This window comes from Citrus sinensis, chromosome 8 (genome assembly GCF_022201045.2).
Source record: "Citrus sinensis cultivar Valencia sweet orange chromosome 8, DVS_A1.0, whole genome shotgun sequence".
Classification (NCBI taxonomy): Eukaryota; Viridiplantae; Streptophyta; class Magnoliopsida; order Sapindales; family Rutaceae; genus Citrus; species Citrus sinensis.
The window spans coordinates 19,803,058-19,826,846 of NC_068563.1; the positions used below are offsets into that span (position 1 = coordinate 19,803,058).

Consider the following 23,789-nt stretch of genomic DNA (forward strand, 5'->3'; position numbering starts at 1 on the left):
GCCATCAATACACTAAATATAAAATTTAAAAATTTAAGACAAAAGCACGGCCACAATCACAAGGGTTAAAAAACAAATCATTCAAATATACGTGAATAAAATCAGTATTGAAAGAGAAAAAAACAAAAACATTGTTTCCGCCCAACGTTTTCCTCAACTCACAAATCATCATCCCTTTAGATTGGACAAGGAAAAGCTGCTGAACATATACAAGTTTAATCATGGCCACTAAATTATGTTTATTAATACACGGGCTTAGACTTTAATGCTAAAGCATAAGTCAGAATTTGGTATCGGTTAGAAATTAAAAGAGTTCGCTTTGTTCTTAAATGGGTGCATATCTTTATTAACACGGCAGAGAAAGTCGGAAAATTTATGATCACCATACAAATTAACCTGTAGTGTTGTGCATACAAAGGACACTAAACCTTTGATTCGCAATCTCTTGCTTAACTCATTCTCATGAGATATAACAAAAATGAAACAGAACTCAGTTTCCTTGACCCTTATTTCTCAGTACTGTCATCTGTGAAACCCAAATGACAGTTTTCCATAACTAACTAAACATAACAAGAAGAAGTTGATTATTACCGAAAACTCAAATCCATAAGTCAGTTGTTGGTGTTTTTGATATCGTCGTTGGTCCCGAAGAGCTTCATCCTCGACAATGGCGTCCTCAAATAGCCTTCAACTTCAAATTTCTTCGGCGAAAGTTGTCTATACTTAGCAAACTCCTCTTTAGCTTCCGCATTCCTATCAAGCAAGCTATAAATCATTCCCTTACAAAAGTAAGGCCTAAAATCATTTGGATCCTCAATCTCCAATTCTTGGTAACTCTTCAAAGCCTCATCGACATTCTTTTGCAAGAACTTTATCTGCGCCATTATAAACCTCACATCTCTAGCTTCTTTCAATTTGTTCCCATCCTCGGCAATCTCCAAAGCCTCTTCTAATCTCTTTATCACCGCCTCTCCCTCCCCGCATCGGTCCATCAACAACGCATTCTCAAACAAAGCCTCAAAAGACAGAGGATTTCCGGCGAGAATTTCTTCGAAGACATTGCGTGCATCTTGGGTCTTGCCCATTTCGCTGAGCAACCGGGCCATCAAGAATTTCCAGTCGGTAACCTGGGGCTGGGCAACGGCCAGGCGTTGGAGTATCGTGAGAGACTCTTGGTCCTCCCCATTTTCAAGCTTTTTCTGCAGAAGGGTTTTGAGAGATTCAATGGCTTGATGTTCATCATCACGTTCATTCTCGAGCTCAGTGTGGGTTTCAGTGACTGTGACAGGAGGGGTAAGAGATTCAGCTTTAGCAGGGAATTTTTTGCTGGTGATGGAAAGCGTGGCGCCTGTTATTATGAGTGTTGTGGCAAATGACTTGAGTGTTTGAGTTATTTGAGTGGAGCTGGAAGAGTTTCTACACTTGAGTGATGATGATGATGATGATGATGGGGGGATTGACGGGTTGTTGGTGGCGGTGGTGGTACTGAGATGATTGAGAACAGAGAATGAAGAAGATGAAGTGGTTAGAAATGAGGAAGAAGACATGGTTTTAATCGATGAGCAAAGCAATGCAATGTTTAGGGTTTCTTTGAGAAGACAAAAATAATGTCAATTGAGAAGATATTGAGGGGAGGGAGGCTTTGCCCATTGCCAACAACCATTTTCAGAAAATTACCAACCAACTTTGACCATTTTGATAATTTATTATATTTATTTTTTTATTTTATTGGCAAATGGGGTTCATTTATGTTACCAATCAACGATCAGTTAGTTGATTGACCAACGTCAAATAACTTTAAAAAAAAAAAAAAAAACAGTGATATTTGGCTCTTTTATTATATTTCATCAACTTTTATTTTTCAAGTAATTCCATTAAAAAATTTTAAATTAATTTTTATCTCTTAACATACTTTACTAAATTTTTAATTTACCTTTATTATAATTTTGATCTTTTTTCTTAGTATTCAAACTTATAAAATCCTATTTTAAAAAGACAAAATTCTCATAATAACTATAGTCCTTTTCTTTCTTTTTAAAAGTTATAATATCATAACTATTAAAAAAATTTGATACTTCTTTATCATCCTCTATTGAGTATTATAAATTAATTTTTTTTATGATAACACAAATAGAGAATACAATATTTGAGAAGATGATAATAATTTAAAAAATTAAAAGAAATTATATTTTAAAAAAGTAAATTAAGTATTAATAAAAATTATCATATCAGCATACTTAAAAGTTATTTACACTTTTAAGCTATTTCAAATAAGGATAAAATAGATATTAGTGCAAAAGTTATTAATGGGGGATGGTAAGATGTAATGAGGAGGTCAAATATCACAACTCTAAAAAATATGATCATTTATTAATATCTAAATTATTTAAATATGATATCTTAAAAATATTATAATCACGGTTAATTAAAAGACAATTCATTTTAAAATTTAATAACAAATTATACAACTCAACAAAATAAATGAATATTCTGAATTTCTCGGAAGATCTTTCCATTGCCGGCTCACCTAGCTAGAAGATCCAAATGCAACCAAATCGAAACCATCAAAATTAAAGAAGACTTTGTAAACCTTTTTTGTTCGTTTTTAACGCCCTTTAGAGCTTTTTTTTTCCGAGAAGAAAAAAGGTTACGATGGTGCTATTAACACCCCTTTATAATTTTTATCTCCATTAAAATGTTTAAAGTTCTATAATTTCTTATGACACCTGTGCTTGTTGCACATATTGTTTACATAATAAGAACCAGATCTTTTTCTTTGATTCTATAACTCAATGCTATTTAAACTCATCAAGTTGCTTCTCAAATTATCAACATCCCCTCCGAGTTTCTCTCTTTCTCAAGCCAAATCCTCCGTGGCATTACCGCATTAGGCAAATGGTGATAATCAAAACGGGGTCCAGCTACGTTGCCTCTGGGGTTTGGTGCCCCATTTTTTGTCTTTTTCAAATTTACCGTTTTACACTATTAAAATAGATTTTCAATTAAATAACTTATTCTTACATTTATTAATATTTATTTAAATTAATAAATTTACTTATTAATTAACAAATTAACTAGTTTATTATATAGTTAAACTATGTATATTATTTACTAACCATAATTAATGATAAATATAAATTTGATTTTTTTTTAAATTTAACATAACGACAACCAGTTTCCTCTCACCCATATAACCAAGGTTCAAAGTTCAAACCCCATAATCTTTTTTATTCCAACACGAGATTTTACTATCTCAAGTAAATGTAATATACAAAATATGAAAATAAATTTAATTTGATATTCTATGTAGTTAATTTTTTTTTGGTAACATAAGATTTATTTAACATATTATCAATTATTTAATTATGTAGTAAAAATACGTTAATTTACTAATAATAATAAAGTGTTAGTTTATGAATTTGCAAAATAATTTTTGTTTATTTGAACAATGAGTTTGTATTTTTGGTTGAGTTTTTGTCCTTAAATAAAAGAATATATTTAATTGCACACTTAAATAAATTAATATTTGTTACTCCACCCCAACAATTTAAATAGTTATTAGCACACGTCCATATGGTTGAGATCTTTCATTAACTTAACTAAGAGAAGGGTAAAAAATTTCTAAACAATTACTCTATTTGAAAATAATTTAAATATTTCCTTAGTTTTCTTTTATTTAAAATAATTTAAATAATTCAAAAAACTTTTCTTCGTTTTCTTTTATTTAAAATAATTTAAATAATTCAAAAAACTTTTCTTAGTTTTCTTTTATTTAAAATAATTTAAATAATTCAAAAAACTTTTCTTTTAATTTACTAGTGTTTGTGTGTATAAAGAGAATAAGTGCTTGAATTCTAAACAAATCATGGCTTCTAGAAGCATTAATGCAATTGAAAATCTTTAGGTGGGGAGGGGGGGGGGGGCGGGCGGGGACGAACGAACAAACAAGATTCAAATGCTTAATTACATGACTGGGACGATTTCTGCAACTTAAAAGGAAAAAAGAACCACCTAAATTTCAAGTATTTACAACCAAAAAAGAGAGAAAACAACAAAAATTGATAGCAACTCTTACTTATTAAATGTAAGATATGTTGCAGGATCATATCATATTCCTAACCTCTTTACGCCGCATTCCGAGCAGAACTTAGATGTTTCCCTCAGATATGGTGCTCCACATTCATCACAAAACTTTGCAGGACTTGCTGGCTGAATGTAAGCAATTTACAAATGGTTAGGGCAGGTAAAAAGTAAAGAAAGAAATAATCTTAGTAAATTACAATTTAAAATGACGACTTTCACAGTGGAACATAATCGTTTAACCATGTAGTCTTATAGCATTTGGACACATAAACCAACCATTAACAATGGAATCATTTAACCAAACAGATATGATGTATTTCAAGAATAACTAACAACATAGAAGTGGGATAAGTCCTGTACTGGTCAGAACATGTATGAGAACTTACATCAAGAGTTCCCAAGGTAACTGGAAATATGTGTTGCCTTTGTGAAAATTCAGATCAAAAGAAACTCTCACCATTACATGCAAACGTTCACCAACATGACCTCCAGTGAGTGGCTGTAAGCAAGCCATGTGTTGGGAAATGGTTGGAGACTGGTGAGCATGAGCAATATCAGGCAAGTGTGGAGGTGGACCACATCGATGATTTTGGGAAAAGTGGGCTGGATGTTGACCTTGGTGAATTTGTTGATGATGATTGTTGTGAATATGATGAAATTGAGGCTGATGCGAGAGAGGCTGCATATGATGTTTGGAAGGAGTCTGTTGCTGATTCTGTGGCTGCAACGTACAGAAGTTGCATGTTAGTCCCCTTATTGTAGCATGATGATAAGAATTACAACATTAACAAAATTCTGCCTCAAGCACATAAAAGGGATACGATAACAAAATCATACAATAAATACAACTAGGCACCAAAAGCACTTAATGTAGTTCTGCATATTATCCTTGATTACCTTTAAAAAAAGGTTTAAGAGTGTAAGGTAAATATTAATTAAAGCAACATCGCGTCAACGCACTGACGTGATGAAGATGCCAGATCATTATGAGAAACTCTCTCTCTTTCTCTCTCTGGGTGTCTCTGGTGATAGTACTTGGTTAAACTGTATTTACTGAAACAATGTTTTACAAATTGTCATGAGAAACCTTAAAAATGTTTTTCTCTAACTATTAAGAGATTCTAGAACAAAACCACTGAAAACACATAACTAGACACTTGGTATATAACCAGAGACTTAGCATCAAAAGAGAATCCCCAAGACAGTAGTAGATAAAGCAACTCCTCCAGAAACTGAAAAGCAGTCTCCAAAATAGAAAGACTGCCTTACAGTGAAAGAAAATCGACACTTCAAAGCTACTCCTCAGAGCTTTGAGAAATTAAGGTTCAAAAAGAAGTCCAAAACTTTGATTTGTCCCATTTAAGTAGAAAAGTCAGGAAGAAAGTTTTTCCTCTTAAGCATAAAAGATTCTGCCTTTCCTCAATCCTGATGACCTGCAAACCAACCATTGCTTCAGAATCACATAAGTTTAAGCAACTGAACTTTTAAGTACCCTTCTCTTTAGCTGCTATAATGAACCAAAAAAATCTTTTATATGACAGAAATCGTTAGTACAAATGTATCTAGGACACGCAACTCAATGTTCAACCAAAACGGGAATCTGCAAAGAATGGACATCTGGGTTCATCTGTTATTATCTAATAATTTATCAATTTATCATCATTATTGTTTCTATAATAAGAAAAGTGAGCAACAGAGTACATAGATTGAAGGTATGGACCACACAAATACAATTCATGAACAGGGGCAAAAAATTAATATTACTAATGCAGGTTTTTTCTTTCCTCAGTACTGCTTACTGCGAAAGAAATTTCAAGAACATGATTTTTCTTTGCTCGGTTAATTACTCTTGCAATCCTGAGGTAGCCCTAGGCCATTAATCTGGATATTGGACAGAGACTTAGAGCATGAACCAGACCTATTAAAGACACTCTGCTTTTGCAGAAAGATAAGGATAAAGAGAAAGACTTACTTCGCTTATAGTGCGAAACCCTTGTGCAGTAACCATTGTAGAAGAATTATCTGTGCCAGGAAATCCCTGCTAAAAGATTATAAGTATGAAAAAAATTAAGAATATTATCAACTTCAGACAATAAGGCCTATGGTTAGGATATTTAAGTCACACACTAACAATTTTTTTCACCATGATATTTCATATATAAATAATCATCTTTTATGTTATTTTAATGACCAACTAACTTTCGTAACTCGTCCTTTTTTACTCTGAACCATACTTCTGATTGGATCCAAGAGGCAACGTACAAGCTCAGGGAAATAGGTAAGAGTCCAAGGATGGTTTTAAACCTTAAAAATCATGAATAAAACAATAGTGATAAATATGAAATAATAGCATTATGGAAACCTAAAGACAATGCTTCAAGTTTTCAGATATCCTATCTATAGGATACATCACAGTTTGGACAATATTATGATACAATGAAGTACATCATGCTTGCAGGGGAAAAAGGGAGTCAATCTTACAGGCAAAACTGGGATGTTAGATACAGAATTTGAGGCAACACGCCTGTACTTATGTCTTGGAGAATAAAATTTATAGTCTTGAGCAGAGATAGCTACTTCATTTCTGCCAGTCAATCTCTTAAACCTTCAACAATGTATCAATTAGGGAAAAATAAAAATGCAGCAAATTTCAAATCAAATCATCAAATAAAAAGATTGTGGTGTTGAATGTGATAAGCTTAAGATAGAATCTAAATTGTAAAGCACGAAATCTAAAATAGAACTTACAGTAACAAATTAAAAAACACAGCCATATTAAAAAGATTAAAGTAAGAGGAACAAAGATACAAAGATTCAAATATCTAAACAAAGAAAGTTGACTTACATTATTTATTTTTTACTAAAAAAATGGTATTATATCTTAATGACTTTTTTACTTTCTTTTTTTCAATGTATTTAAAGTTGGAATTGAATAATTTATGTAAGGACAATTTTGGATTTGTATAATTTAGACGAGAATGTATTTGGAATTATATTCAATAATAAAACCTACTGCTCAATATCTTATTCTGAAAAGCCATCCGTTCCTTGTTTTTCAGTTTTAGAATGGTAAAATTATTTTATCAAACACCAAAATCAACTTTTAACTTATCAAAAATCGCTTTTGACCATCCCAACAACAATCCCAAATTAGCCTTTAGTTTTTTACCTCGGCACAACCCAAAAGTAACCCACTAACACAAATATGCTAAACCCAATATAGGGTAAAATAACACATTTTCCACCAGGAGCCCAACAAAGCTTGTAACAATAAACTGCCCACACATCCATGTTTCTCTTTGCACATGTTCTATAGAATGCAAGCAGCTTAAACAGTCTTTGAATAGCACTGCCCATGAAGAATCAGTGCCCTAAATGTTTCAATAAAGAAAATTCATTTCTACTGAAAATTTGATAAATAGGACAACTGAACTCTGAAAGAGGCATGCTATGGAAAAATAAGAGCAAGAAATCACTTACCACTCAGCATCTTCGATAGGCATATTATTTGGTTTCTCAACAATATCCAATCCATTGACCACTACAAAACGAACTCGTTTCTCTTCTTGTATTACTAATTCTGGAAATCTTGTCCTTGTTTCAAGAGAAGTTGCCAATTCTCTTCGTTTGTATGTACAGGAACCTATAGGTAAAAGATATGACAAGTAAACAGCAAAATGAGCCCAATTAAAATAAAAGAATTCAGTCAGTTTCAAAGTTTGATATTTCTTTTAAATGCTACATTCGAAGAAACTGATCTCTTCAGGGAATTGATATTACACACAAACTGGCATGGCCAAAGTGCTGAGTAGAAAGAATGAACAGAAACCAATTTCTTTCGGTGTTCAAAAGAATCCAGAAAATTACTTATTGTTTTCACCAATAGACCCCAAAAAAAAAAAAGGTAATACCTTTCTTAGGAAATTTCTTGGCCAAACTCCTGTATAAACCACCAGCTGCTTCAAGCGCTACCCCAATGGTCTTCTCACGAATACCATTGAAGGAAGCAAGCCTCAAGTTTACATCATTAACTAAGGTTTCGTACATATTAGCAACATACATCAAGGGCAAAGCAAACCTTGGATCACCTTCGTACTGGACATCTCTGTTTTTCCTCTTACTCAATTTGTCTTGACCTGGCTGCTGAGAATATTCAGCCCCAGAATCAGTCACTTCAATCACATGGTCATTAATAAAATGATCCACAATAATTTGTAGAAATCTTGCCCTTGCTGATTCAATAGGGGAAACATCTGGTTCAAACTTCATTCAAATTAGTAAAGCCCGCTTAAGACACAAACCATTCATATATTAATTATGATCTCATTTCTTTTTTTTTCTGTTTCCTGAGAAACAGAGATGCTTAAATTTTAAAAAAAATGGAAAAAGCGATCAGTAAATTTATGAAGAAAGAAGCCTACAGATCATAAATAGATCTATGCAATTATATGCTAATACTTATGATTTCTATTTAAGACAATAAAAAATGAAAAATGGAAAAAGTACCCTCAATTGTCAGAATATCATAGCTGCCCCTTGAAGGACCACTACTCTCGAGGGGAGAGCGATCTTCATCCACTTCAACACTGTGAAGTGGCAAAGAGTTTCTGTAGGATTCATGCACGCAATCCTGGACAAAAATAAAATTACAGGGGATTAGGAATTCTTATTAGAGGGGATTAGGAATTCTTACTGACATATTTAACAAATACAGCATTCAATTTTGTTTTCTTCATTTATTCACAAAGAAAAAAGAAAATAAAACATGAAAATGTTTGTTCTTCTATCCATAATTTTTAACTAACAACTGTCTATGATCAACTGAAACCCAAATTTTCTGATCGATAAAATTCTATATCTCAAATTTCTGGGGGTCTAGTGGGTAGAAGAAATTTTTTGTACATATTCAGTCCAGATGTGATTAATGGAAGAGGAATGAAAATCTAAGGTACACTTTCCTCATAAACTATAAACCCACAGAATACAACCTAACCATCCAGTTCACGCAAGAAAGGAAAACCTAGTCAGAGCAAACTTGCTCACAAAATACTATATATGCGAAGAATCGTCCTAATAAGCAGGCAAGGCCATAACTGCACCTCATATAAGATGTTAGCATGGCTGCAATCCATGCAATCCCAGTATAGAATCTTAAATTTGTTTCATAACTACAGTTGCAGATAAAAATAATCCCCAGAATGTGTCCTAAAATTATCACAACTGATGCCCAGTTCTCATGAGGGATTAGAGTACTAATCTTAAAATAAAAGCCTCACATCCCTGTCTCATCTCACAACATTCTACAAAACAATACCACTCTACCATTTCCCAGCTCAAACTAAATCTGCTTCACAATGTTAAATTGTAAAGTATTTGTTTGGTTTCTAAGAAAGTTACAGAGAGAAAATAACAAGAGAGAACGAATGTGAATCATTTCATTAATCTGAATGGTTTTACAAGGATGTATATATACAAGCATTTCGAATCTTCTACATGCTGTTTAAGCTTTAGCTAACAGCATAACAACCTTCCTCCAGCTCAGCTGCCAAGTCAGCATTAATAACAAACTTGATTAAACAAATCAACTGAGCTTAACTAACTAAACCATCTTAACTAATTCTATTATCTTAACAGCCCCTCTCAAGCTCAAGGTCTGGGAAGAACATTGAGCTTGGACCGTAGATAATGAAATTGATCAAATGCTAATGGTTTAGTTAGAATATCTGCTACCTGATCACAACTTGGAACATGATTAATTTGCAGCTCCTTTCTAGATACATGCTCTCTAATGAAGTGTAGATCAAGTTCAATGTGTTTAGTTTTAGAATGATACTTAGGATTGCTAGCAAGGGCTTCTGCACTTTTGTTGTCACAGTAGAGAACTGGAGACTGCAGCAAAGACACTTTTAGTTCTTTGAAAAGATATGTGATCCACAATACCTCAGCTGTTGTCAAAGCCAAAGCTCTGTATTCTGATTCAGCTGTACTTCTAGATACTATATGCTGTTTCTTAGAGGACCATGAAACCAAGTTGTTGCCTAAGTAAACACAATATCCCCCCACTGACTTCCTATCATCCAGATCAGATCCCCAATCAGCATCTGAAAAAGCTGTAAGACTAAGTGATCCAGATGAGTAAAATTGTAAACCATGATCTGCTGTATACTGCAGATACCTCAGCACCCTTTTGCAAGCTTGCCAATGAAGTACTGATGGATTAGAAAGATATTGGCTGAGTTTATTCACTGTAAAAGCAATTTCAGGCCTTGTTAGTGTAACATATTGCAATGAGCCAACCAAACTTCTGTATAAAGAAGGATTCTCAAACACTTCACCCTTGTCTTTGACTAATTTCTCTGTTGAGCTCATTGGTGTTGAACAGCCCTTGCAGTTCACCATTTGAGCTTTCTTGAGCAAATCACCAATGTACTTAGTTTGTGATAAGTGCAAACCATCCACATTTGGAGTTACCTCAAGACCGAGAAAGTAATTAAACTCCCCAAGATCTTTCAAGGCAAACTCGGCACCCAACTGATGTATCACCTTTTCTACCAAAAGAGAATTTGAGCCTGTGATCAAAATATCATCTACATAGATTAGTGCCACAATAATTTCTCCTGCCACATGATGAACAAACAAGGAAGTATCTGATTTGGATGTCACAAAACCCCACTGAATTAAAGAAGCTTTCAACCTGTCATACCAGGCTCTTGGAGCCTGTTTGAGTCCATAAAGTGCCTTAGTGAGTTTGCAGATATGAGCTGGAAATTGAGGATGAACAAAACCCTCAGGTTGATGCATAAAAACATCCTCTATAAGAATGCCATTAAGGAAGGCATTATTAACATCTAGCTGCCTAATTGTCCAATGATTCATGACAGCAAGACTCAGAATTATTCTGATGGTGCAGGGCTTTACAACTGGACTGAAAGTTTCAAAAAAATCCACCCCTTGTGTCTGATGAAACCCCTTGGCAACCAATCTGGCTTTGTACTTTGATATGCTGCCATCAGGGTTATATTTAATTCTGAATACCCATTTGTTTCCAACAATCTTCCCAGCTGTTTCTGGAGGAATAAGAACCCAGGTTTGATTCTTTTGTAGTGCATCAAATTCTTCTTGCATAGCTTGTTGCCATTTGGAGTCTGCTAGAGCTGCTTTAACAGATGAAGGTTCAAGCTCTTGAGCTACTGTTAAGTATGTCTTGGGCTTAAACACACCAGCTTTTGATCTGGTAGTCATGGAATGAATGTTCTGAACTGAAGATGTCTGTACTGGCTGATGAACTTGGATGTGTGGTGATAAATTTTGAGATGAATGGCTTGGAGATGAATGTGCTGAAGATGTATGGGAGTGACTTGAATCAGGTCCTGCATCTGGATTTGAGGGAATAGCATAGGATTGTGCATTGTTGCTGTCTTGAATGACTTCTGTAATTGGAATATTTGAAAAAGAGACTTGACTTGGTTGGATGGATGAGAGTTGTGAATCAGACTTTGTAGGAAAGAGTTCAAAATAAGGAAATTCTGATTCATTAAACTGAACATGTCTAGCAATGTATGTTTTACCAGTGGAATCCAGGCATTTATATCCCTTGTGTATAGGACTATAGCCAATCATTAGGCATTTTTGTGTATGAAAATTGAGTTTATGGTTATTGTAGGGTCTGAGAAGAGGAAAGCAAGAGCAACCAAAAGTTCTAAGGAACTTGTAATCTGGTGGTCTACCATGAAGTTTGGCAAAAGGAGAAACATTATTCAACACTGGGGTTGGCATTCTGTTAATAAGAAAGGAAGCTGTATGAAATGACTCCCACCAAAAAGATAAAGGCATTTTAGCTTGTGCAAGAAGTGTTAACCCAGTTTCTATAACATGCCTATGCTTTCTCTCAACTACACCATTTTGATGATGTGTGTGAGGACAACTATGCCTAAAATGTATCCCTTCTGCCTCAAGAAATTTTTCAAAGCTTCTGTACTCCCCTCCCCAATCAGATTGTAAAGACTTTAGAGAGAAACCAAGTTGTTTTTCAACTAAGGTTTTGAAATACTTGAATGTATCTAAAGCTTCTGACTTAAGGGTTAATGGAAAAATCCAGCAGTATCTGCTGTAATCATCCACAAAACTAATGTAATATCTATATCCATGTAGAGATGGTATAGATGCTGGACCCCAAAGATCGGTATATACAAGTTCTAAAGGAGTTTTTGTTTTTATGCCTGTAGAGTAGAAGGAAAGTTGATGCATTTTACCATATTGACAAGCATCACAAAAATCAGGAATAGATGCAGGAAGTGCAAGAGAGGATAATATGTTTTTCAATGCATGTTTATTAGGATGACCAAATCTTTGGTGTAACACATTAGCAAACATAGCTGGGTTAACAGTGCTCAAATGACTCTGAGAATTACTTGTTTGAGTACAAACTTTATTCAAAGACAAACCAGAAAAGTTACAAGCTGATTGGTTGAAAACAGAAAGCATAGAACTAGGATTATGACTGGTGACACATGAACTGGAGAGACAGTCATCCTTAGACAGCAACTTATACAGTCCTCCTCTAGCAATCCCTTGAGCCAGATGCACTCCCTTCCTCTTGTCCTTAATAAAGCACATATTGGCAACAAACTCAATGGTTAAATTGGTATTTTCAAGCAATTTGGAAATGCTTATGAGATTTTTAGTAAGATGAGGTACACACAAGATATCTTGTAAATGCAGAAAAGAATCACAGGAAGTGGGGAGACAAGTATATCCAATGTGTGTAATTTTCAGACCTTGGCCATTACCAACATGTAGTAGCTGATTACCTGAATATTCTCTTCCAAGGTTCAAGTTCTGCAGGTTGTTGGTGAGATGATGTGTAGCCCCACTGTCAACATACCAACCTTGATCAGCCATGTCACCTTCTGAGGTTGCCAGGAAAGCAGCTCTTGGTGCTGAATTTGGATAGAAAGCTCTTGGTCCAGGATTCTGATATGAATTATAGCCTGAATATGGATTGTAATAAGGCACAAATTCTTTATTGAACCTGTTCCTGCATTCAGCTGCAGTATGCTTTGGCTTAAAGCATATTTGACAGATTACAGCAGCTCCATTTGGATCTGAAGCACCTTTTCCATTAGTGAAGCCACCAAAGTTTCCACCAAAATTTCCATTATTAGCACCAAAATTATTGGCATTGTTAACACCAAATCCTCCTCTGCCTTGATAATTTCCAGACTGAGCATTATTATTCCAGCCTCCATTCCAATTTCCTCTACCTCGGCCTTGAGAAAAACCTCTACCAAAGGCTCCTCTGCCACCATTATTATTATTGACATTCCTAATCCAGTTAGCATTATTCTGTCCTCCAAACTTAGTATTAGTTCCAGTTTGAGCAACATTTGCAGCATAAGTCAATTTAGCTTCCTTGCTAGCATTTGACTGATGTGCTTCTAGTCTAGCTTCATGAGTTAAAAGCATTGAGTAAGCTTCATTAACAGTCATTTTTGCTAGATTTGCCTCGATATACACAACCACAGGGTAGTATGGTTGACCTAGCCCAGAGATAAGATGTGTAATAAAATCTAGAGAGCTAACAGGGCTTCCAGCTATAGCTAAATCATCAGTTATTGTTTTCAGTTTTCCAAAAAATTCAGTCATAGACATTGAACCTTTTCTAAGATTGTTAAGCATCATCTTAAGATGAACCTTTTTAGCAAAGGTTTCAGATCCGAATTGTTGCTCAAGACTAGTCCAAAGTTCAAGTGAAGTTTCAGAGTTTACCACAAGGCTGAGGATCTCGAGATTTATAGAAGACAGCATCCAGCTCAGCAGCATTTGATCCTTCCTTTTCCAAGCAGTGAACTCAGGATTTGTTCGAGTTTCAATTTCAGAGTTCTCAAATTCACTTTGAAGAAATTGATCTGGACATGACTTGGAGCTATCGAAATGATCTTCAAGACCATTTGCACGTACTGAAGAGAGAATCTGAGATTTCCAGATTGTGTAGTTCGATCGATCAAGCTTAATAGGAGAAGTGAAAGTGAATGAAGAAACAGAGATTGCTGTGTTTGGATTTGAGCTTGAGAACGCCATTTTTGCTTTTAGTTTGGCTCTGATACCATGTTAAATTGTAAAGTATTTGTTTGGTTTCTAAGAAAGTTACAGAGAGAAAATAACAAGAGAGAACGAATGTGAATCATTTCATTAATCTGAATGGTTTTACAAGGATGTATATATACAAGCATTTCGAATCTTCTACATGCTGTTTAAGCTTTAGCTAACAGCATAACAACCTTCCTCCAGCTCAGCTGCCAAGTCAGCATTAATAACAAACTTGATTAAACAAATCAACTGAGCTTAACTAACTAAACCATCTTAACTAATTCTATTATCTTAACACACAAAGAGCTCATCTTAGCCACTATAGAATTCTTCCACAGTAACAACATTGGTGCTTACTCAGCAGGGCCAATTCATCCAAGGACCTGTTCGGTACAGTGGTTGAGTAGCTGTAGCTTATGGCTTAGAAGGTAAGTTGATTTTATTGACACTTATATGATTAATAGCCAACAACAATTTTACTAGTTTTGTCATTTACAGTATTATTATAGTTTATTTCACAGTTATAATTCATTTTTACCACAGCAGCTATGCCTTAATATGCTAAAAGATTTACTTATCCAGTTTAACACATTCAAAATACAAGCATTAAGCATGAGAGAGAGAGAGAGGCTTACAACAGCTGTGGAATCATCGTCGTTGTCAAGAGTATCTTGATGATGAACAACAGCGTCGCGATCAACATCGCCGATTGAATCGATATCAGCAGGGGGCCGCGTGTCGACAGAGTTGAGGTCGTGCAAAGAGCTTCCAATGAAGGAATTAGGAGGAGGCGCTGATCTCAAATTGTAGTGCTGTACTGGAACCCTAGACCCCATTCTTGTATAACACGCTCTCATTCAAATTCATCATCGAAACTAAACACCATCGCCGCCGCTGGCCTTTGATTTCGCCTGTCAATAAGATGATCATACATGCTTTCATCGAATAAGAGCGAGACATACTAACGCAGTGAGCGTGCTGTACTTGCAGAGTTACAGCGTGAAAAATGGAAGCTCTTTTTTTTTTTTTGTTATTAAACTAACTAACGGCTATACAGAGCACTGAAATCAAGTGAGAATCCAAGCCTGAGAGACCGTACCTGACCTGTCGGCTTCGCCTGTCAAGAACTCAGTTTCCGAGCCTAACTCCAGAATCCACACCAGCAACCAAACCAACAGGCTTTGACTTTTCTTATACTGTACTGCACTTGCAAGTCCTAACTTCGGCTCTCTATTAGCATGACTTGGGTTAATTACAAGTTATCCCTTCATTTGATGATAAAGACAGTGGCACCCCACATTTAGTGGAAATTGTCAGTACCACCCATGCACTCATTCCCGTCAAACGCCCCCGGGGGGCCGGAGAAGTCTAAAATACCCTTATTGACGTCTCTGGTGTAGTTTAATATGAATCTCATTAGGCAATCCCTATCTTACATGGATGTAAAATAGAGGAATCCATCTCATTAACATTAGATTGCATAATATCAATGGCTTAAAAATTGTTGCCCAATTAAGTTATTATATATTTACCCATAAAGAAATAGGAGAAAGAAAAAATGAATTCTACCAATCCTTTAGATGTAGGTTGACTAAAAAAGTTTAAAAGCTTAATCCAATTCTTATAGAACATACTTTGAGGTGTTGAATTTTTTTTTTTTTTTTATATCCTAAGAAATGTATGTAAAATCTAAAATACGCTTAACGAATGCATCAAATCTACCTCTTCTCACTCTCTTCTTACAATAAAATCTATTTATATTGAAAGCAACTAAAAATCTCTCAAGATCTCTTAAAATTTCTCAAAATCTCTTACACAAATATAACAATTTATTCACATCTTTAACTCCCATATTTTTTTCAATTGAAACACAGTGCATTACTCATTAATAAGGTATGTGGGGTCCAGCTACTTTTGGTACCCCAATCACTTGTCTTTTAATGAATGCGTCTTTAGATAGCTAACAAAGGAATTTGAGGACTGAGATTTAACCATTGAAAAATGGGTAACCGGCTGAAAGAGTTCCAGTATAAATTCTTACTATAGTGAGAATCTCACGCAAAACACACGTACCGTAAGCCCACATGCGTTCTCCCTCTCACTCTCGCCAAATCTCACCTCACTCACAATGCCACCAATCTCACCTCCTTAGGCCACAACTCTCACCACCAATCAATTCTCCCTTACCACGCTCCGTTCTTATCATCGAGTCTCTCTCTTCCCCGTCGATTGTGTCTTGCTCCTTCACGCTGCCTCACTCCCTCAGATGTCTCAAAAAATTGACTTGCAGCTTCACTCGCCATCGGCTGCCCTAATTGATTTCTGGAGGTAATTTGCGTCATTAATTCCAAATTTGGTTCTCTAGGATTATGAATTTGTGAAGATTCAGCTGCCATTGTGTGAATTTGTGTTGAGAGTATCTGTCCTCAAGTTTGTAGTGTACTGGGCAAGTCAGTTCAGTTTTGTGTCTGGAAACAAGAACACTTAACTTAGTGAGTTTTATGCCATTGTACTGATTCATTTGAAGAAGCTTAAAGAGATGAGGCTTTTGTGCCGTTAGTAATGGCTTACTTGCATAGGGTATGAATAGGGTAGCTTGCTTTTTATTTGCATTTTTTAATTCTCGATGCTCAACTTCATATTGCTGGAAATTAAATTCAGATATTGATTTGTATTTGCCTTATTTTATTCTTGATGCTGAGCTTCAGATTGCTGGAAATTAGATGAAAAATATGTAGTTTTTTTTTTATTTGCGTTAAATTTAGATAAATTGACTCTTATATGTGACCTTAACATTCGGTTTGCAATTTTGCAGGGACAAAGCACTTCCATTCAAATGAGGACCGTCTTAAAAGTTGTGGACAATTCAGGATGAAAATGATGATGTGCATGCAACTTCTGAAAGGGAAGAAAGTGGCAAGATTAGGGGACACAATTGTTGTATCGGTAAAAGAAGTTATGCCTAATGTTAAAGTGAAGAAATGCAAGATTGTGAAAGCTGTTGGGCTGTTGTTATGATTGAAGTGTTGTCAAATTTGATGACAATGCTGCACTGCTATGGTTTTTATTTAGGAAAAAGAAAATCATCAGCCAAGATAGCAACCTGACCAATAGGAAAATGAATATTTGGGCCAGTCCCACATGAGCTGAAGAAAAAAATCTCAGTTTGGTGTCCTTGCTTTTGCAGAGTATTCTACCTGATTTTCATGATGGATTTTGATCTCTAAGGTTTTGGTTCTTATTATTGTGTTGATAGGTACACACAAAATTTCACATTATTTACTATTAAATCATTTGGTTTCTTAAGGCAAATAAAAGCCATCATCTTCACTCTTGAAAACAAAGGTTTTCCTTTATCTCTTCTTTGTTACGGTATGATTCTTGACCTATTGCTCTGTGCAATTATCTTATCAACTACCATTGCTGTTAGTAATAACTTTTAAGTTATTGGTAGAATGTTTACAGACCCTTAATCTTCTTTGAGCAAAGTAATGCCTGAGCTACAGCAAAGTACTAATGAAAGTATGACCATTAATATTTTTCTATAAAAAACTATTCATCTCAGCCAAAATCACAGTAACAAAATAACTCCAAGAGATGAGTATGGCATTACAGAAGAAGGATCCAAAGAAAAAATATGTAATCCTTTGTTCCTGAAAGTCTTTAATATTTATTTTATTAGGTTTTTCCCAAGTAGGGAATATTACATCTCTAAAGAACTCCACTGAACAATTTCCAGGTTTTGCTATTGAGATTTCTGTTTATAAAACTTATGAAAAAAAAAACGCAAATTGGCTCTTGTCTGGTAGGATTTGGGGGGCAGAGAGAGAGTTAAACCGTAAGTCAATTTATGAGAGAGACTAGAGAGTAAGGCACCGTAAGGGAGGACATATACCTGTTTAATTTTTTAATACAGTCTATAATTATTGGATTAATGTTAGAACTTATTTATTTATCAACATAGAAGAGGCTAACAACACAGCTTTACTATTCAATATAAGTTTCATTAATTCACTTGGGTATTGAAACCGAAAATTTAGCTAACACACAAATTCATTAATTAATATCAAGTATTTTCTTCAATGCAATACCTTATGCCATCAACTTACATAACCACTTTAAAAACCTTGAGTTACAAGATAATGCCCCACAACATCCAATACTAACCATGCATGAAAAAAAAAATGCAAGTCAATTACAGTGCATGATGATTTTTAAAACCATTAAGCCACAAAGTGGACAATAATTAATTGTGCACAGTTTTTAATATTAACAATTGTGTATTTACCCACCGATAATCCTTTTATTTTGTGCTTACTTGATAATTTATATTTGTTTTTATGTAATATATTATGATTTATTTATTATGTCTTAACTATATTTAATTACGTGTATTTTTTTGTCTATAATGTAAAATATTAATTTCACATTTTTCAAGTCTCCAAACAGATAAACATATGTCAATGTTTTATTCAACATATTTGAAAACCTTAATATTAATTAAGACTGGCTTATAATTGTGCTTCCGTAAAAAAGATTGACCTTTTCTGTTGACTGGAACTGATTTTATGATTACATGAGCTTACAATAGATATGATTGCCTGGGATAGCTGGCAGTTTTGACTCAATCTCAATTGTTCATGATTCAATGGCCACGATTGTCCCAAGTGACAATGGTTGGTGAAACAAGTTGTAGTATTCGAATCTTTGTATTCCGATCAACCCATTCCACATATTAACCCCGCAAATCTCAACCATTCTTTGACCGTATCAGACGCTTCAAATTATGCCATGGGTACTGTTGACTTAAAAAAATACCAGCCGTTCGCTCTCTGTCTAATGGTTGTGAGGAAAATATGCATGAATTTTATAATGGACCGCAAATTACTACATTATAAAATTATTTTTCTATCAATAGAGCCTCAATTTGTTTTTGGCCATCTCTCTTCTTCTCAATTTCTCTCAAACTGCCTGTAATCTTAATTTTTAACTGTGTTTTAATATTTTTCATAATTTTTTATAAATAAATTTTGTTTAATTTTATATTTTAATGTCAATTACCATACACAATAGTCCATTATATTTTTATCTTTCTTTTTTTCTTTTTAACCTTATCCTTCATCTCAAACTGCCTGTAATCTTAATTTTCAACTGTGTTTTAATATTTTTCATAATTTTTTATAAATAAATTTTGTTTAATTTTATATTTTAATGTCAATCGCCATACACAATAGTCCATTATATTTTTATCTTTCTTTTTTTCTTTTTAACCTTATCCTTCATCTCAAACTGCCTGTAATCTTAATTTTCAACTATGTTTTAACATTTTTCATAATTTTTTATAAATAAATTTTGTTTAATTTTATATTTTAATGTCAATTACCATACACAATAGTCCATTATATTTTTATCTTTCTTTTTTTCTTTTTAACCTTATCCTTCATCTTAATTAAGCCTCTATTTCTTGGTTGGTGATTTACTATTTTTAATTTTATTGTTATTATTATTACGCTAATTATCATCGTCATTATCATCGTTATTTTTTTAAATAATAATAATAATAATAATAATAATATATAGCCTTACTTAGCAACTTAGCAACTTGTATGTTATAATTCATCTAAGTGCCAGCTGGATTCCTTGCACAAAACACTCATTTTGCGACAAACTGTTGATGAGAAAATCTGCGATAGAGTGTTTGGTTCATCAAGTCCAAGATAGTTTTCTCTTAGTTTTCTTCCTCTTTTAACTTATACTTCACCTCAATTTAGACTGTCATTTTTCGTTGATCAATATTTATTTATTTATAATTATTATTATTATCTTTTATTATTATTATTATTATTATTATTATTATTATTATTACCCGGTACATATTTTTGCTTCACATTTTTTTTCCAATCTAGTTTTCATTTACTTTACTCATGCACAAATTTTCCACAAAAAACTAATTATACGGTCACTTTACTGTAAATTAATGTCACGCTACTTTCATGATTAAATTTGATATTTCCCCCTTTTCCCCCAAGTACGTAATGCAATACCTGACCCTAAATCCACTTCCTAAAATTTGTCCCTATTTTCGAAAATTTCAAATCCACCTTACCCCAGCCCATACTTGCACGCTTCCAAAATGTCTTGCTTTTAACCATTACTTGCATGCACCCTTTTTCCTTTATTTGCGCGATACTTAACCACTTCCAACTCATTACGGGTTATTTTTACATATCTCCCCTGAGGTTTCACCTAATATCAGTTTAATAGAAAGAATTTTTGTATTTTTACATCCCTCCCCTGCAGTTAATATTTCCGTCAGCTGACCGTTAGTGGATTAACAAGAGGACGAAAATACCCTTCCAAGACTGACAGTCTTCTTTCATCCAACAAAAACTCAAATCCACTGTACCACCTCACCAACAAAACCACATCCTGCCCGTCAAAAGTCATCCATCCACCCCCGCAAATCAACGGCTGACATTTGTACAATCCTCACAGAGCCAACTGAACCTAAAACTCCACCTATTAGTCCCTCTCTCTGCCTCCATCCCCTGCATATTTTACTTTCTTTCTTGTATTGTAAATTACTAAATTAATGCCTTTCTTCTACAGTGAGATCCCAACTTTCCGGCGAGTTTTCCGATCGCCGGAGGATATTATGAAGTGTTAAGATCCCATATGTCTTCATCCAAAGCATATGCCAAAAGGAAAAAAAAATAGATGAATCATGTATTATAAATACTGGATACTGTAAATATTGCTATCTTTTTTTTTTAATGGGTGATTTGAGAAGCTCGAAAAATTTAGATCTTGAAAGATGAACATGAGAGCGGTGGAAGAGGAAGAATCAGTTTCGGTATCGGGTCAGGAACTCGATATACAGGCTGATATAGAGTGGCAAATGTTAGACAAATGGAAGTTTTTCTTGTGTGAAATTGGTGTTTCAGTGGCGAGACACGAGGGTTTCAGGGCTTTGTACAGGGGATTCGGGACTTCACTGATGGGCACAATCCCTGCTAGGGCGGTTTACATAGCGGCGCTTAAGGTGACAAAGAGTAAAGTTGGCAGCTTTGCTGTTAGTGACTTAGGGTTTACTGCGGCGGTCGCTAGTGCTGTTGGTGGATTGAGTGCTGCCATGGTTGCTCAGCTTGTCTGGACCCTAGTTAATGTTGTGACTCAGAGGCTTATGGTGGCTAATGGGGCCGATGCTAGATACGTAAATGGGGTTGATATGTTTAGGAAGATTGTTAGAAATGATGGGGTTAGAGGATTGTATAGGGGTTTCGGGATTTCAATCTTGACAAATGCACCATCAAATGCAGTTTGGTGGCCGTCTTATTCCGTTGCTCAAAGGCTTGTTTGGGGTGGAGTTGGGTGTTTCTTGCGCAGGAAATATGGTGACCGTGAGGGTGATATGATGATGATTAGGCCAGATTCAAAAACTGTGATGGCGTTTCAGGGAGTGAGTGCAGCCATGGCTGGTGGTTTATCGGCTTTGATTACGATGCCACTTATACGATTAAAACGAGGTTGTAGGTTTTGGATGGGGATGAGAATGGAAAGCGGGGACCGACTGTTGGGCAGGCAGTGAAGAGCTTGGTTAAAGAAGGTGGTTGGATGGCTTGTTACAGAGGGTTGGGTCCAAGGTGGGCATCCATGTCTATATCTGCAACAACTATGATTACTACGTATGAGTTTCTGAAACGAACCTCCGCTAAGAATCCAGAGGTTTTGACATGAATGAAGAAGAATTAGAGTAGGCTGCAATCCTAGGCTGATGATATGGTGGCATGACTACTTGTTTGCAGATCAAATCATCAATCTTTATTAATCCTGTAAAATTTTCTCGCATCGTGTCTATTCTTTAGCCTCCTACTCTTTCTTTCATAGCCTGCCTATCGGATATAATCAAGGTGAATGATGGCAGGTGTTTTTCCATGTAAATGTAAATATTTTCCTCTTCTTCCACTTTATTTGTTTCCTTTTATTATTTCTTAAAATTGTGTCCAAAACTCTTACTATTTCCTAATATATCAAGTTTTGAGAGCAAAACCAGTAGGGATCATCTTTATCAGCATCAATCTACCAGAAGTTGAGTTTTTGAGATTCCATTAATTAACAATGGATCCCACAGGATTCCAAAGTAAAGAATAGTCATTATTTAAGTGATGCTACTCTCATTTTCGCGATTACCCATACTAGTACAGTAAACTTTTTTAGTTTTTTTGAATTTTAAATGAGGTTTTACGATTTTAGCCTTGTGTACTGATGATATACATAACTTTATACTAAGTGCAGGGGAGGGATGTAAAAATACAGAGATACTTTCTATTAAACTGATATTAGGTGAAACCTCATGGGAGGTTTGTAAAAATAACCGAACCCATTACAGTTGTTTATTTTTTGTCAAAAAGCGGATCCCCTACAGGTTAACGGGCCATTACCTTTTTGTCAGGTTACTAGCTACCGTGCTGTGTCTCTTCTTCAGCCATTAGATTAAATCTAACGGTCACTCTGCTACAAGACAAATGACTTGGGTACCAAACCCCTGATGCAAAGTAGCTGCCCCCAGGTATGTGAATGTTGTTGGATTTTAGATTTTACATTTTCTATAAGAATTTAGATATCTTTCTCATATTATAATGTTCTATTTTCTATTTTTTCATTATTTTTCCTTATATGTGAAAACTGAAAATGTGTTGCAATATAGGTTGTTTAATTAATTTTTTTCTTTAGCATCATATCTCGTTGAATATGTGTTTATAGTTGTTTAAGGAAAAAATAGGAAATGCCAGCACAATCTGAGGTACCCCGCACAATCCGAGGTGCCCGGCGTGATTTGAGGTATCTCGTACAAATAGAGGTACCCTGCACAATTAGAGGTACCCCATATAATATGAGGTACCCCACACAAATAGGGGTACCCCACGTAACTCGAGGTACATGGCAGAACGGATGCAAGAGAATCCTCCAAAAATATCCGTCATGAGAAACGTCTCCGCCTCCTAAAAGATATTATTCGATTTTGTCAGAATTAGGAATAAAAAACGATGTGCTAAAAGGAGGGACAGCCGCCTGCCACCTCTGCCAAAATGAAGGACACTGTCCCAAGGACAGTGGTCCCCAACCGCCTACCCGACAGCTACTGCAGAGGTACCCTGGACCACTCTCCAGCGCACGCCATGTTTCCAAAGGATGAGATACGCTGCGAACATGCACATAACGGCCCAAAAATCATAAAAACGGTAAAAGGACGTTAGCCAAAAAGGGTACGCCACGTGGCAGCCGAGGTACTCCATATATAAAGGCGCCTAGGTTTCATTCTCAAGGGAGGCTCTCACTCACCTAAAAACACTCACACTCCGAAAAAAGAGGTTTTCTTCAACCTTAAACCCTAATTTACAGAGGGCTACCCAGCTCTGTTTGCCAGAAAAGCCTGAGTTTGCTAACTTGAGCGTCGGAGTTTGAACGCCGGGGTACCCCGGCTTCATCTCTAACCTTTATTTCACTATTTTGCAGGCGTGAAGCTCATTTTAAAGGACACCTCTCTTGTTTCTGACCTTCCACCATCGTTACCACTCCCTCTCTCCTTCTCACCTCCTCCGAATTTTAGATACACC

At 35.2% G+C, this 23,789-nt stretch overlaps 3 protein-coding genes and 1 long non-coding RNA gene across 15 annotated transcripts; 2 read left to right on the top strand and 2 right to left on the bottom strand.

The window, feature by feature from the left end:
• Positions 1–318: 318 nt before the first annotated feature.
• LOC102617544 (protein SLOW GREEN 1, chloroplastic) lies at positions 319–1,665 on the bottom strand. Its single transcript, XM_006470837.4, has one exon. It carries the CDS (start codon positions 1,545–1,547, stop codon positions 612–614), a length of 936 nt encoding a protein of 311 aa, XP_006470900.2. The 5' UTR covers positions 1,548–1,665; the 3' UTR covers positions 319–611.
• A 2,273-nt stretch (positions 1,666–3,938) lies between these two features.
• Positions 3,939–15,411, bottom strand: LOC102607615 (uncharacterized protein At2g02148). Of its 12 annotated transcripts, none has more exons than XM_052432905.1 (10): positions 15,272–15,411; positions 14,808–15,083; positions 13,852–14,055; positions 8,590–8,713; positions 7,995–8,315; positions 7,564–7,726; positions 6,565–6,688; positions 6,056–6,124; positions 4,470–4,804; positions 3,939–4,209 (listed from the first exon to the last, which is right to left on the bottom strand). In XM_052432905.1, exons 2-10 carry the CDS (start codon positions 15,027–15,029, stop codon positions 4,161–4,163), a joined length of 1,611 nt encoding a protein of 536 aa, XP_052288865.1. In that variant the 5' UTR covers positions 15,030–15,083; positions 15,272–15,411; the 3' UTR covers positions 3,939–4,160. The 12 variants fall into 12 exon arrangements, 10 of the variants coding, with proteins under 10 accessions (XP_052288865.1, XP_052288864.1, XP_052288862.1 ...); XM_052432904.1 differs by having other exon boundaries at positions 4,541–4,804; positions 6,056–6,121; positions 7,995–8,336; XM_052432902.1 differs by having other exon boundaries at positions 6,056–6,121; positions 7,995–8,336.
• A 781-nt stretch (positions 15,412–16,192) lies between these two features.
• Positions 16,193–17,346, top strand: LOC127899170 (uncharacterized). The gene is made up of 2 exons (XR_008051111.1): positions 16,193–16,500; positions 16,988–17,346. It is a non-coding gene; the product is annotated as an uncharacterized LOC127899170 (long non-coding RNA).
• Positions 17,347–20,466: 3,120 nt separating this feature from the next.
• LOC102617559 (uncharacterized) lies at positions 20,467–22,140 on the top strand. The gene is given in 2 exon segments (XM_052431730.1): positions 20,467–21,680; positions 21,683–22,140. Coding segments are annotated over 2 exon segments (921 nt in total). The 5' UTR covers positions 20,467–20,986; the 3' UTR covers positions 21,910–22,140.
• The last annotated feature ends 1,649 nt before the right edge of the window (positions 22,141–23,789 follow it).